Source organism: Mustelus asterias, chromosome 5, assembly GCF_964213995.1.
Source record: "Mustelus asterias chromosome 5, sMusAst1.hap1.1, whole genome shotgun sequence".
Taxonomy (NCBI): Eukaryota; Metazoa; Chordata; class Chondrichthyes; order Carcharhiniformes; family Triakidae; genus Mustelus; species Mustelus asterias.
The window spans coordinates 140,398,585-140,411,390 of NC_135805.1; the positions used below are offsets into that span (position 1 = coordinate 140,398,585).

A 12,806-nucleotide genomic window follows, 5' to 3' on the forward strand; every position below is an offset into this window, starting at 1 on the left:
TTGGGTGACCGTTCTGTGTAACATATATGCTCAGTCCTCAAGTATGGTTCCTTCTGATTGCTTGCCATTTCAATTCACCATATTGCTCTCATGCTCATATTTCTGTCCTTGGCCTGCTGCAATGTTCTATTGAAGACCAACAGAAGCTGAAGGAATAGCATCTCATTTTCCAATTAGGTACTTTCAGTCTTCTGGACCGAACACTGAGTTCAACGACTTCCTCCGATTTGAATTATGCCCCCCCCTCCCCGTGTCTGTCTGTATCTTGTTCTCATGTATTTTTGCTTTCAGACAGAGCTGACCACTATTCTGTTATTCACACATACTCTGGACCAATCCATTGTTTCTTTACCATTCCCATTGCTACTCCCTTTGCCTTTTGTTCCATGATATCTTTGTTCTTTGTAATTTAATTTCCTCCACCCTCTAACCTATCCCTGACCTGACACCCTCTTTTTGTATTTTTATTCCAATTCAATCAAATCAAGTCCAATTCAGAGTCTCAACAAGTTGAGACATTCCCGATCCAAGCTGACAAGACAGGGCTCTCACCTCCTGTCTTGGGCTTGATCTACATGATCCAAGCTGATTGGAGTAGGAATAGCTCCTCCTCCAGGCTTGATCTCATTTGCATCTTAGCCAAAAGGCCGAGATGCCGCTTTAAAAAATTGCTTCAAATGAAGCTAAAATGTAACCTAATGACTTCAACCAAGCACAGCATGTTGATACTACACTTGATCTTAGCCAAAGGGCATAAAAAGTGGCTCACCACCACCTTCTCAAGAGCAATTAGGGATGGGCAATAAATGCCAGTGATGCCCACACCCCATGAACAAATAAATAAAGTAAAACTCATCACATTTCTACTTCAGTTCCGGAGGAGTCATATTGGACTTGAAATGTTGATTCAGTTTCTCTCTTCATAGATGCTGCCTGACCTGCTGAATTTTTATTTAAATCTCCAGCATTTTACTTTTATTTTAGGGCAGGTGAAGTCTTGTGTGACTTGTTTCTGTGCTGGAACTTCTAAGTGACTCTACACTATTAGTCATATGTTCCAAGGCTTTCAACAGGGAATCATTCAGCAGCATGCGCAGCCTTGAAGTGAAAACAGCCACAACTACATTTCCCAGCATGCACTGTAAGCCAAAGCGCCTGCGCAGTGCTGCTGCTGTTGTCCCACCAGGTTCCTGAACTGGACTGCCGGTTAAAGGTTGGCAGCGGGGCTTGTGTGAAACGATCCAATTGAACATTGGTTCAATTCAGCTCCGTATTTTGTATTTCCCAATTTAAAATCTAAATTTTGTATATTAAAAAGAAACTAGCTGTATTGTAGAACTGAAGGTGTTTCAGGATAGTGGGCAGATACCTATACGCTGGGCTTTGTGCTGCAGGAACCGCAGTGAGGTCCCCTAGAGTGGCTGTGGATACTTCAGGAGTAGGGCCATACCGGAGGGAACTCAGATCAGCAAGACATTCTGACTCGGGGGCAGCCGACATGAGTAAAGAAGGTAGTTGAAGCAAATCTTTGAGCCTTTTGCTTAGCGAGATCCTCTGAACAACAGCTATCATTTATACAGCAACTCCAGTAAAATAAAACTTCTCAAGATGCTCCACACTGGTGTTACCAGACAAACAAAACCACATGGGGAAGTATCAGGGCACACTGAGCTCTGTCAAATACTTGCTGCTGATGTTGTTTGGCACGCATGTAGTCCTGTGTTGTAGCGTCACCTGATTGACACCTAATTTTTAGGTATGCCTGTATGTCCTCCTGCACTCTTCATTGAACCAGGGTTGATATCCTGGCTTAGTGGGTAGGCCATGAGGTTGGCAGATTGTGGTTGAGTACAATTCTGCTGCTGCTGATGGCCCACAGTGCTGCATGGATGCCCAGTCTCAAGCTGCTAGATCAGTTCGAAGTCTGTCCCATTTCGCATGGTGTACTACCACACAACATGATGGAGGGTGTCCTCAATGTAAAGATGGGACTTTGTCTCCACAAGCACTGGCCATTCCTCCTGATACTGTTATGGACAGATGCATCTGCGACAGGCAGGTTGGTGACAATGAGGCCAAGTATTTTCTAAATGGGGAGAGAATTCAGAAATTGGAAGTGCAAAGAGACTTGGGAGCCATAGAACCATAGAAAATTTTCATGGTTCATGATTCTCTTAAGGTTAATTTACTGGTTGAGCTGGTAGTTAGGAAGGCAAATGCAATGTTAGCATTAATTTCGAGAGGATTAGAACATAAAAGCAGGGATGTACTGCTAAAGCTTTATAAGCCTCTGATCAGACCTCATTTGCAATATTGTAAGCAATTTTGGGCCCTGTAGTATTTTTTGTTCATTTGTCGGACATGGGCGGTGCTGGCTGGCCAGGATTTATTGCCCATCCACAGTTCCCCATGAGAAGATGGTGATGAGCTGCCTTCTTGAATCACAGTAAGAGTTTTAACAACACCAGGTTAAAGTCCAACAGGTTTATTTGGTAGCAAATACCATTAGCTTTCGGAGCACTGCTCCTTCGTCAGATGGAGTGGAAATGTGCTCTCAAACAGGGCACAGAGACACAAAATCAAGTTACAGAATACTGATTAGAATGCGAATCCCTACAGCCAACCAGATCTTAAAGATACAGACAATGTGGGTGGAGGGAGCATTAAGCACAGGTTAAAGAGATGTGTATTGTCTCCAGACAGGACAGCCCGAAAGTCCAGGAGGCAAGCTGTGGGGGTTACTGATAATGTGACATAAATCCAACATCCCGGTTTAGGCTGTCCTCATGTGTGCAGAACGTGGCTATCAGTTTCTGCTCAGCGACTCTGCGCTGTCGTGTGTCATGAAGGCCGCCTTGGAGAATGCTTACCTGAAGATCAGAGGCTGAATGCCCGTGACTGCTGAAGTGCTCCCCCACAGGAAGAGAAGAGACTTGCCTGGTGATTGTCGAGCGGTGTTCATTCATCCGTTGTCGTAGCGTCTGCATGGTTTCCCCAATGTACCATGCCTCGGGACATCCTTTCCTGCAGCGTATCAGGTAGACAACGTTGGCCGAGTTGCAAGAGTAGGTACCGTGTACCTGGTAGATGGTGTTCTCACGTGAGATGATGGCATCCGTGTCGATGATCTGGCACGTCTTGCAGAGGTTGCTGTGGCAGGGTTGTGTGGTGTCGTGGTCACTGTTCTCCTGAAGGCTGGGTAGTTTGCTGCGGACAATGGCCTGTTTGAGGTTGCGCGGTTGAAGGCAAGAAGTGGGGATGTGGGGATGGCCTTGGCGAGATGTTCGTCTTCATGAATGACATGTTGAAGGCTCCGGAGGAGATGCCGTAGCTTCTCCGCTCCGGGGAAGTACTGGACGACGAAGGGCACTCTGTCCGCTCGACAATCACCAGGCAAGACTGTTCTCTTCCTGTGGGGGAGCACTTCAGCAGTCACGGGCATTCAGCCTCTGATCTTCAGGTAAGCGTTCTCGAAGGCGGCCTTCACAACACACGACAGCGCAGAGTCGCTGAGCAGAAACTGATAGCCAAGTTCCGCACACATGAGGACGGCTTAAACCGGGATGTTGGATTTATGTCACATTATCAGTAACCCCCACAGCTTGCCTCCTGGACTTGCGGGCTGTCCTGTCTGGAGACAATACACATCTCTTTAACCTGTGCTTAATGCTCCCTCCACCCACATTGTCTGTATCTTTAAGATCTGGTTGGTTGTAGGGATTCGCATTCTAATCGGTATTCTGTAACTTGATTTTGTGTCTCTGTGCCCTGTTTGAGAGCACATTCCCACTCCATCTGATGAAGGAGCAGTGCTCCGAAAGCTAATGGTATTTGCTACCAAATAAACCTGTTGGAGTTTAACCTGGTGTTGTTAAAACTCTTACTGTGTTCACCCCAGTCCAACGCCGGCATCTCCACTTCTTGAATCACTGCAGTCCACGTGCTGTGGGTTGATCCACAATGCCGTTTGGGAGGGAATTCCAGGATTTTGACCTGTGAAGGAACGGCAATATATTTCCAAGTCAGGATTGTGAGTGGCTTGGAGGGGAACTTGCAGGTGATGGTGTTCCCATTTTTCTGCTGCCTTTGTCCTTCTAGGTGGAAGTGGGCATAGGTTTGGAAGGTGCTGTCTAAGGATCTTTGGTAAATTGCTGCAATGCATCTTGTAGATAATACACACTGCTGCTGCTGAGCATCAGTGGTGGAGGGAGTGGATGTTTGTAGATGTGGTGCTCATCAAGTGGGCTGTTTTGTCCTGGATGGTGTCAGGCTTCTTGAGTGTTGTCGGAGCTGCACCCATCCAGGCAAGGGGGGAATATTCCACGACACTCCTGACTTGTGCCTTGTGGATAGGCTTTGGGGAGTCAGGAGGTGAGTTACTCGCTGCAATATTCCTTGCCTCTGACCTGCTTTTGTAGCCACTATGTTTATGGAGAGTTCAGTTGAGTTTCTAGTCAATGGTAACCCCAAGGAGTATTCCATCACACTCCTGACTTGTGCCTTGTAGATGGTGGACAGGCTTTGGGAAGTCACGAGGTGAGCTACCACCATTACCATCCCTGGATATGTCCTATCCCACTGGCAGGACAGACCCAGTATAGGTGGCGGCACAGTCGTATACAGTTGGGTGGGAGTTGCCCTGGGAGCCCTCGACATCGACTCTGGCTCATGGCTTCAGGTTAGACACGGATAAGGAAACTTCTAACTGGTTACCACATTCTGTCCTCCTTTGGCTGATGAATCAGTACTCCTCCATGTTGAACAACATTTGGAGGAAGCACTGAGTGTGGCAAGGGTGTAAACTGTACTCTGGGTGGGGGATTTCAATGTCCATCACCAAGAGTGACTTGGTAGCTGTACTACTGATTGACTGGGCGGGTCCTAAAGGATATATCTGCTAGACTGGACTGTAGCAGGTGGTGAAGGAACCAACAAGAGGGAAAAATATGCTTGATCTCATCCTTACCAATCTGCCGCTGCAGACACATCTTACCGACAGTATCGGTAAGAGTGACGACCGCATAGCCCTTGTGGAGATGAAGTCCTGCCTTCACATTGAGGATAACCTCCATCGTGTTGTGTGGCACTATCATTGTGCTAAATGGGACAGACTTCGAACAGATCTAGCAACTCAAGACTGGACATCCATGTGGCACTGTGGGCCATCAACAAGCCAGGGAATCAACCCGTTCAATGGAGAGTACAGGAGGGCATGCCAGGAGCAGTACCAGGCATAGCTAAAAATGAGATGTCAACCTGGTGAAGCTACCAAGCAGGATTGCTTGCATGCCAAACAGCATAAACAGCAAGTGATTGACAGAGCGAAGCAATCCCACAATCTGATCCAACAGATCAGATCTAAGCTCGGCAGTCCTGCCACATCCAGTCCTGAATGGTGATGGACAATTAAACAACTCACTGGAGGAGGAGTCTCCACAAATATCCCCATCCTCAATGATGGAGGAGCCCAGCACGTCAGTGCAAAAGGTAAGGCTGAAGCATTTGCAGCAATCTTCAGCCAGAAGTGCCGACTGGATGATCCATCTCAGCCTCCTCTGGAACCCCTTAGCATCTCAGATGCCAGTCTCTAGCCAATTTGATTCCTTCCATGTTTTATCAAGAAATGGTTGAAGGCACTATTGCAAACGCAATAGGCCCTGATGTCAGACAATAGCAATGAACTCCTGTGCATCAGAACTTGCTGCTCCCCTATCCAAGCTCTTCCAGTACAGTCACAACACTAGCATCTACCCAACAAAGTGGAAAATTGCCCAGGTATATCTCCTGAAGGACATTAGAGGACCAGATGGATTTTTCCGACATTCAACAATGGTTTCCTGGTCATTAGTAGACTTTTAATTCCAATCTAAGGAAGGATGTGCTTGGTTGGAGAAGGGCCAGAGGAGGTTCACAAGAATGATCCTGGGATTGAAAGGCTTGACCTATGAGGAGCATTTGAGGACTCTGGGTCTGTACTCGCTGGAGCTTAGAAGGATGAGGGGGGATCTCATTGAAATTTACAGAATACTTAAAGGCTTTGATAGATTGGACATTGAGGAGATGTTTCCATTAGTAGGAGAGACTAGAATGAGAGGGCACAGCCTCAGAGTATGGGGTTGTGAGATAGATATATTAGCCATGATCGAATAGTGGAGCAGACTCAATGGTCTGAATGGCCTAATTCTGCTCCTATATCTTATAGTTTTATGGTTTAAGTATGTTTTTCCCTTCTTGTTGGTGCTGCAAATCCAGTCTAGTAACTACGACCCAACCGGCTTGTGGTGGTAATACCGAGCCACTCTTGGTGTTTTGGTTATTCGGCTGTCAAACATTTTTGGTTGTCTTTGTGTCCAGGAAGACAGTATAGAAATACAACTTATGTTTTTCTCCAGTACTGTCATGCACCAATAGAAAGCAATACATTTTTAACAAACTTGGAGCGATTGAAGTTAAGACTGTGCCTTTCTGTACAAGGGAAAGAGATGAAATGTTTTATTTCCCATAATGCAGAACTCAAGGCATGCAAATAATCTTTAAAATGTATAGCTACAAAGTGGGTTCCTATCCACTCAACACTCCACATAAGATTAAATTTTGCTGTTGTGATTGTTATGATGTGGAGATGCCGGCGTTGGACTGGGGTGAACACAGTAAGAAGTCTCACAACACCAGGTTAAAGTCCAACAGGTTTATCTGGTAGCAAACACCATTAGCTTTCGGAGCGCTGCTCCTTCGTCAGGTGGAGTGGAAATGTGCTCTCAAACAGGGCACAGAGACACAAAATCAAGTTACAGAATACTGATTAGAATGTGAATCCCGACAGCCAGCCAGGTCTTAAAGGTACAGACAATGTGGGTGGAGGGAGCATTAAACACAGGTTAAAGAGATGTGTATTGTCTCCAGACAGAACAGCTAGTGAGATTCTGCAAGTCCAGGAGGCAAGCTGTGGGGGTTACTGATAATGTGACATAAATCCAACATCCCGGTTTAGGCCGTCCTCATGTGTGCGGAACTTGGCTATCAGTTTCTGCTCAGCGACTCTGCGCTGTCGTGTGTTGTGAAGGCCGCCTTGGAGAACGCTTACCTGAAGATCCAAGGCTGAATGCCCGTGACTGCTGAAGTGCTCCCCCACAGGAAGAGAAGAGTCTTGCCTGGTGATTGTCGAGCGGTGTTCATTCATCCGTTGTCGTAGCGTCTGCATGGTTTCCCCAATGTACCATGCCTCGAGACATCCTTTCCTGCAGCGTATCAGGTAGACAATGTTGGCCGAGTTGCAAGGGTAGGTACCGTGTACCTGGTAGATGGTGTTCTCACGTGAGATGATGGCATCCGTGTCGATGATCCGGCACGTCTTGCAGAGGTTGCTGTGGCAGGGTTGTTTGGTGTCGTGGCCACCCACATTGTCTGTACCTTTAAGACCTGGCTGGTTGTAGGGATTCGCATTCTAATCAATATTCTGTAACTTGATTTTGTGTCTCTGTGCACTGCTTGAGAGCACATTTCCGCTCCATCTGACGAAGGAGCAGCGCTCCGAAAGCTAATGGTATTTTCTACCAAATAAACCTGTTGGACTTTAACCTGGTGTTGTGAGACTTCTTGTTGTGATTGTTAGCAGGCATAGAATTGACCACTGTGTATATGCTTGCTATTAAGTTCTGTGGAGTGGATTTTTCTGTGCTCTTGCTTGGCCATCATTTGTGGCTTATCCCAAATAGCCCAAGAAATTACAACTGGGTGGTAGAAGTCACGTGTTTGGAAGATGCTGTTGAAGGAACCTTGGCCAAATGATCATTTCGCTGTGGGATTGTCATAAAACCCCTGTGGTTCACTAATGTCCTTCAGAGGGGAAATTCTGTTGTTCGTACCTTGTCTAGTCTACATATGACTTCAGGCGTATATCAATGTGGTTGACTCTTAATTGCCCTCTAAAATAGCTTAGCAAACAACTCAGTTATGTCAAACTGCTACAAACTGCCTTTGTTACAAGCTCCAAATATTTCTCACTTAATGCTCTGTCCAACAGTATAAGTACTGCTAGGAAGCCTTTTAAAATGCTCCCGCCAGTATTTTCTGACCCTTGTTATTTCTAATGTTCATCCATCCTGATCCTACCTTCTGAGCCAAGAGCCTTTTTTAGTAATGCTGTTACATTATCCTTTACCATCAGGGCTACCCGTCCTTTTTCTTTCTGCCTGGCTTTTTGAAATGTTGTGTACTCAGGATATTTATTTCCCAACCTTTGTAATCTTGTTATCTTGTCTTTGTATAAAATTATGAAAGGCACAGATAGGGTGAACGGTGGGAATCTTTTTCCCAGGTCGGTGGTGACGTTCACGAGGGGTCATAGGTTCAAGGTGAGAGGGGGGGAGGTTTAACACGGATATCAGAAGGACGTATTTTACACAGAGGGTGGTGGGGGCCTGGAATGCGCTGTTGGGCAAGGTGGTGGAGGCGGACACACTGGGAACATTTAAGACTTACCTAGATGGCCACATGAACGGAGTGGGAATGGAGGGATACAAAAGAATGGTCTAGTTTGGACCAGAGAGCGGTGGGGGCTTGGAGGGCCTGTTCCTGTGCTGTATTGTTCTTTGTTCTTTGTAATGTTGATTAGATCAAAATCATTTATCTTTATTTGTGCCACTAGTTCATCAACCATATTATGAATACTTTGCCTTCAGATAAAGTACCTTTAATTTTATTTTAAATACCATTCTTTGCATAGACATTATTCACTGTCACACTATCTCTTTCCTTCCAATTCCATTTGCTACACTGTTCTATTGCGTTGACTTTTCCGTTTAGATTTCTAAATGTACCTTCCCCTGACTCCTCCTTCACTAAGGAAAAATAGAATGGCACTGAACTGGGCGGGGGCTGGGGTGGGGTTGGGGATTGTGGAGGAAGAGGTTAAAGAGAGAAAGAGACAGACAAACAGGCAATGCTGGGTGCATTGTGCAATAGTTCAAGACAGTGGTTCAGGGAGGCTGATGATTGGTGGGCAGTATAAGTGTTGTAATTAATGGGGTTTCCAACGGCCCTCGCTGTTGGCATTTGAAGGGAAGCCAGCTGACCTTCACTGGTAGATGAATGTGGGGATGGTGACCGTGTCCCATAAATCCTTTGCTCTGTTGCTGTCATGAATTGTAGTAACTTGAAGTCCTAGAGCTGCAAAACCCCTTCTGTATACAACTGATTAAACCCAAGGGAACTTTATATCAACTTTGTAAATCTGTTTTCTTGAGTCGTTTGTCTGCCATTCGTTGGTAAAGTATCTAACAAGTTTTTTTATTGGAATTATATCTGGTAGCATCCTAATTCAGCATCCTAATTGCTGTCTGGAAATTTGAGTCACAGCAAAAAATAATTTATTCAATTACTTAACTGTCTGAATTTTGCTCTTAAACATCTTTCAGAATCTTCTTTTTGGCCATGCCACTATATGCCACCACATTTCAATTTTACAACCCAATAAATGTCTACAAAATACAAACTATTCATGTGCTCACTGTTTTCTTTCTTTGTATTAGTTAGTTTTCAGTGCACCTCAGAACCCCACCCCCACATTCCACAGTCACCTATTTCATGGTGTGCATAAATTTAGAAGCATAGATGAATTTCTCCAACGTGAATGAGGCTAATGATTTCCACAAAGAACCCCAGTGAATGTTAGGGAAGATTCCATCCCACTTCAGAAATTCATGCTGTCATCTCCTGCCTCTTCCACCTCACAAATCCAGGATGGTTATGAATGGATCTGTGTTAACATGAACTAGAATCAGTAGTGGGGTGTCACATGTAAAAGTCAGTGTTCATTGAGTAAAGGATGAATCTGGAGCCATTCTGAACTGAATACATTCAATTACTATTCTTTTGTTTAACATGTTTATTCGCAAAAGCACAGGCACCAACTCTCCTTTTCCTTCCCCCAATACTGATGGAAACCAGTTCTTATATACTTCGGAATAGTTCCTTAATCTACCCCTAATTAGTAATAGCTGCTCTTGCTTACAAACTGAAGCATTCACTTCATTGTAACAGGTTCCAATATTATCTGATCATTTATTTGTTTAGTGTTGTACATAACAGTGACTGCAGTTCAAAAACCAACCCATTGTTTATAAAATGCTCTGGGATGTTCTGAGGATCTGATGTATTATGCAAATATTTGTTTTTTTGGAATTGCACCTGAGCACATCAGTATCTTTCGGATCAGAGAGATTTTCATTTGTATCAGTTCTTTGTGATAGGTTATTGAAAGCTGTAACTTTAAATACAAGCGCTAGCATATATTTTTTATTAAATTTTGTTTTGTTGCCATTTAAGTTTCTCTCTGAAGAATTGTTACTATTCTAGTCAAGGACATTCTAAAATTATTGATGTTATACCAATCTAGGATATTCTATTGCTATTTTTACCGTACCAAATAAAGGCACTCTAGATTTATTCTTCCAATCAAGGATGTTATGTAGCTATTATACAGATCAAGGGTATTCTAAAATTGTGCTTGTACAAATCAAGCATTCATTAAAACTATTCATGTTACACCAATAAAAGGCATACCAAAGATGCTTATATCAGCAATCAAGGACATCTGATAGCTATTCTTGTACGAATCAAGGGTATATTAATACTATCTTTCCAATCAAGGGTATTCTAAAGCTATTAATATATCAATCTGGTTTTACAGGTTTGTTCAAGGGCATTATAAAGCTGTTACTGTAACAATTAAACATTCTATATCAATCCTTACCGTGACAATTGATGGTAATTTAAATTAAAATCTTGAAGTTTTAGCTAACCATGTGAGTAAAATCAATAATATTGCATTATTATCTAATGTTTTAGTAGACAGAAAATACAGAGCCTGCTTTCTTACAAAATATGAATGTTTATAACAACATGACGGTACTTGATTTGGTGAGTGAGTTGATTAGATCTGTTGATGTAGAACAATTTATTGACCTATTGTGGTTTTCTTTGAGTTCAGGTGGATTCCGAAAACGAAAATATGACAATGTGCAGTCTCGTAACCGAAAGGAGGAAAGAGAAAGTAAAGTAAACCCATCCTCTCCAGTGCTGTTATCCTTCAAGTGTAAGTGCTTTATTAGCTCATCCCTTGAATTGTTATTTTAATCCATTTTTAGCTTGTTTTACCAATCTCAAGCATCCTAATGCGATTCTTACTCTACCAGTACGAGGGGCCTAATATAATGGGAACATTATAGATTTAGAATGTCGAAAGGAAGCCAAAATTGATACCTGTATTATAAATCTAATCACATTACTACTGTCTTCTGGATTTTTTCTTGCTTGTTTGAAGTTAGGGACCTTTATCGAGATATTTGTACAGGCCTAGCCATCCTGTTCTACCACACCGAAGACAATATAAGCACAATAGCATCACAGTTGAGATCATTCCTGTTCTTACCTTATATCCACATTTCCTGAATGTGTTGCTCTTACTGAAACCAGCTTAAAAAATGTCCCCTTCTAGTTTTTTAGTAGAGGAGGGATCCGCCTCATCAAAAGGATGTGCAATTTGTATGAACAAATTGAGCTAGCCCAGCTAGCTCAGTCAGTAGAGCATGAGTCTCTTAATCTCGGTCATGGGTTCGTGCCCCATGTTGGGCGCCATTGTTTTGGGGACAGCCCAGTTGTTAGCACTGCAGCCTCATAGCCTCAGGGACCCAGGTTTGATTCCCGGCTTGGGTCACTGTCTGTGCGGAGTCTGCACGTTTTCCCCATGTCTGCGTGGGTTTCCTCCAGGTGCTCCAGTTTCTTCCCACAGTCCGAAAGATGTGCTGGTTAGGTGAATTGGCCATGCTAAATTCTCCCTCAGTGTACCCGAACAGGTGCTGGAGCGTGGTGACGAGGGGATTTTTACAGTAACTTCATTGCAGTGTTAATGTAAGCCTACTTGTGACACTAAAATTAAAGCTTGTGGTCCTTGGAAATTTGGCAATGCATTTTGCATGAAATGAGAGTTAATCTAGATGATCACAAACTTGTGGCTCCTGATATAACTAATGCTTTCTGCTGTCATAGTCTGAGGTAAGACATATTTCATGGTTGTCGCAAAGGAGAAATAAATTAAAGACTTGAAGAGGATACCACTGGAAAAATTTGGTTTGTTGCAGATTCATTTTTACTTGACTGTGGGGCTAGGTTCAACTGTGTCATCAAAATTGTGCAACGTGGTGCATGTCAAATACCGTATGCAATTTTGGTCTCCTTGATGAGGAGAATTTTTCTCTCTACAAGTTTGGAACTCTCTGCCTCAGGAGGCAGTGGAAGCACGGTCACAAAATATTTTTAAGGCAGTGGCAGGTGGATTCTTGTTAAGCACGAGAATCAAAGGTTATCAGGGTCATTGAGAATGAAGAACTCAACCCGCTCATTCCAGTATCACTCTAGTAAATCTCCTCTCAACTGCATCCAACACTTCCTTCAATAAGGAGACCAAAACTGCAAACGGTATTTGAGATGCAATCTCATCAATGCCCTTTAGAACTGAGGCATAACATCCTTACTTTTATGTTCAGTTCCTCTCATAATAAAGGAAAGCTTTCCATTAGCCTTCTTGATTACAGCTGTAACTGCTCATTAACTTTTTGTGACTTGTGCATGAGAACACCTAGATCTCTCTGCACCTCAAAATTCTGCCGTTATTCTCCATTTAAGTAATATTCTGCTTCTTTAGCCTTCCTGCCAAATTGAAGAACTTCATATTTTCCTGCCCAATATTTATCCCACAATCAAAATCGTAAACAGATTATCTGGCCACTTTACATTGCAGTTTATGG

The 12,806-nt window shown here is 43.6% G+C and overlaps 1 protein-coding gene across 2 annotated transcripts in view; it reads left to right on the plus strand.

Moving 5' to 3' along the window:
- Nucleotides 1-1,357: 1,357 nt before the first annotated feature.
- Nucleotides 1,358-12,806, plus strand: part of tsnax (translin-associated factor X) — an 80,669-nt gene continuing 69,220 nt past the window's right edge. For both annotated transcript variants that reach the window (XM_078213408.1, XM_078213407.1), the window contains exons 1-2: nucleotides 1,358-1,511; nucleotides 10,991-11,095. In XM_078213408.1, the coding sequence (XP_078069534.1) occupies nucleotides 1,499-1,511; nucleotides 10,991-11,095 (118 nt within the window). In that variant the 5' untranslated portion in view covers nucleotides 1,358-1,498. The remainder of the gene's footprint in view (nucleotides 1,512-10,990; nucleotides 11,096-12,806) is intronic.